A 1,978-nucleotide genomic window follows, 5' to 3' on the forward strand; every position below is an offset into this window, starting at 1 on the left:
GCATCCTCCCTGTGCCACTGGAGCCCGCTCCATGCCTAGCCTTCACCGAGAAGAGCCCTGCGCAGCCCCGGATGCAGCCCACCCCGCCCTGCACAGATCCAGGGGGCAAATGCCCCTCCCATGCCTTCCTGGGGTCCAAGCAGCAGCGGGAGCTGCCCCCCCATGATCTGTGGCTCTGTCCCGTGCCCCGCCCCCCGCCGGCAGCACCTGCCCCTGCCCCCTTCCTCGCCACGGGGGGGGGGGGGGGGGGGGGCGGGGGGGGCCCGGGGGAGCGAAGAGCCGCGTCGGCCTGCTTGGGGGGGGGGGGGGGGGGGGTGTTGAGCTGCTCCCCCACACTCCTTTCCTCCTCCTTCCCCTTCCACCACACCAGACTTACCAGCTGGAGGCAGCTGTATCAGAAATCGGATTGGTATCGGCTGATATGCCTCCTTAAATATCAGCTATTGGTATCAGCCCCCAAAATCTCTATCAGTGCACCTCTACAAAAAATGGATAAACAGCTATAGACAGATTCTGTTACATTATGGGCAAGGCTCCAGGGCTCTCTCCCTTCTAAGGAAACACCCATCTCCCTTTGATGTAGGGCCCACAGTTTCCCCTCCTGGCAGCCCAGTGGGACAGCTTTCAAAAGGATTAGCTCATGGCCTGGCATAGAGCACTATGGTAGGAAGTAGGAGATGTAGGTTCAAATCCCTTCTGGGTAACAGGGGGTGTCTTACTCCCTGGGCACATGCCCTAGCTACTGGACTAAATGTGGGGAGCCCCCTTTTTATTTCTTGCAAGTATATACGTAACTGGGCAATCGTACTTCACCACAGGTGGAAACAGAATCCAAACTGTATGTACGTGCCAACAGTTACACTTATGTGACTATGCAAGTTTTGCTTAGGCATGTAAAATTGAAACAAGATTTGCCTCAAAGTTCTTTCTAATGAACAAATACTAATATAGCAGGGGTTAAACTACAACTAATTGTCACAAAATATATAGAGTAAGGACTCTGTGATTCATAACTGCTTTATGGGCAATTCCTACCACATCTCTTTCTAAACACATTGCTTTTTTTCTTTTTTTAAGGAGAATCAATTATTTCTTATTATGAATAGAAAGGATACAATAATGTGTCGATCTGATGGATTCCGCTGACGAGTCTTTTCCAATTGAGACAACTGCTTAGCTTCTCGATTCTTTGCTGTTAAAGTTGCTTTTAAATCATCCTGCAAGTATATTTATAACAGTTTGTACATTTAAACAGAGCTACAGGAGTATGAAATATGTATGTCTGCATTTAAGTTTAGTCCATAAAGCCGGGATAAAACCTTTTGCTTTATATCAGAAGTGTCAAACATCAGGTGTCCAACTTGCAGGCTGGATCTGGCCTGCAAGCTCATTGCTACAGCTGCCAGAGCCCACTGCTGTTAACACCACTTGCCTCCCCTACCAAGCAACCCTTGTTCACTGCTAGATATCAGGGTTTGTAGTCACCTCTGGCAACTAAGATCAGCATCAGGGAAAAAGAGAGGGGCGAGCAGCAGTGACACTAACTCCCTGGGTTTTTGAGTTGCATTGAAAAACAGAAGCTCCAGTAGCTATGGGGATTAATGCTACTACCACTACCACCTGTGGGTCATCCAACTCATGGAAAGCCCTGTGGGAAAGCCCATGATACCAGGGCCATATAAGTTTTGGTACCCCTCTACCCAGGGCCACACAAGTTTTGGTACCCAGGCACTAAACCAAACCAATTTTTTACAGAATCATTCCTGTTAAACACTGAGCACCTACCAAGAGACAGACATACATCACTGGGCCCTGACAGTGCTCAAACTCCATAGGTGGATCCACTGACGTAGCATCTTCTAGAGGTTAGCTATTAACATCTATATGAAAGCCTCTATGAATATTCTGTTAGATTACTAAAATGCCACCATTCCACAATCGAGAAACATGATTGTGGTTATAAGCCCACCTTGGTTCA

General features: G+C 48.5%; 1 protein-coding gene across 1 annotated transcript in view; it reads right to left on the reverse strand.

Annotated features, from left to right (window-relative positions):
• The window catches only part of FAM92A (family with sequence similarity 92 member A), a 45,811-nt gene that overhangs the window by 21,675 nt on the left and 22,158 nt on the right, over positions 1–1,978 (reverse strand). Inside the window, exon 5 of the mRNA XM_014518222.1 lies at positions 1,116–1,217. Coding sequence (XP_014373708.1) covers positions 1,116–1,217 — 102 coding nt within the window. The remainder of the gene's footprint in view (positions 1–1,115; positions 1,218–1,978) is intronic.

The sequence above is a fragment of the Alligator sinensis genome, unplaced genomic scaffold (assembly GCF_000455745.1).
Source record: "Alligator sinensis unplaced genomic scaffold, ASM45574v1 scaffold273_1, whole genome shotgun sequence".
In the NCBI taxonomy this organism is placed as follows: Eukaryota; Metazoa; Chordata; order Crocodylia; family Alligatoridae; genus Alligator; species Alligator sinensis.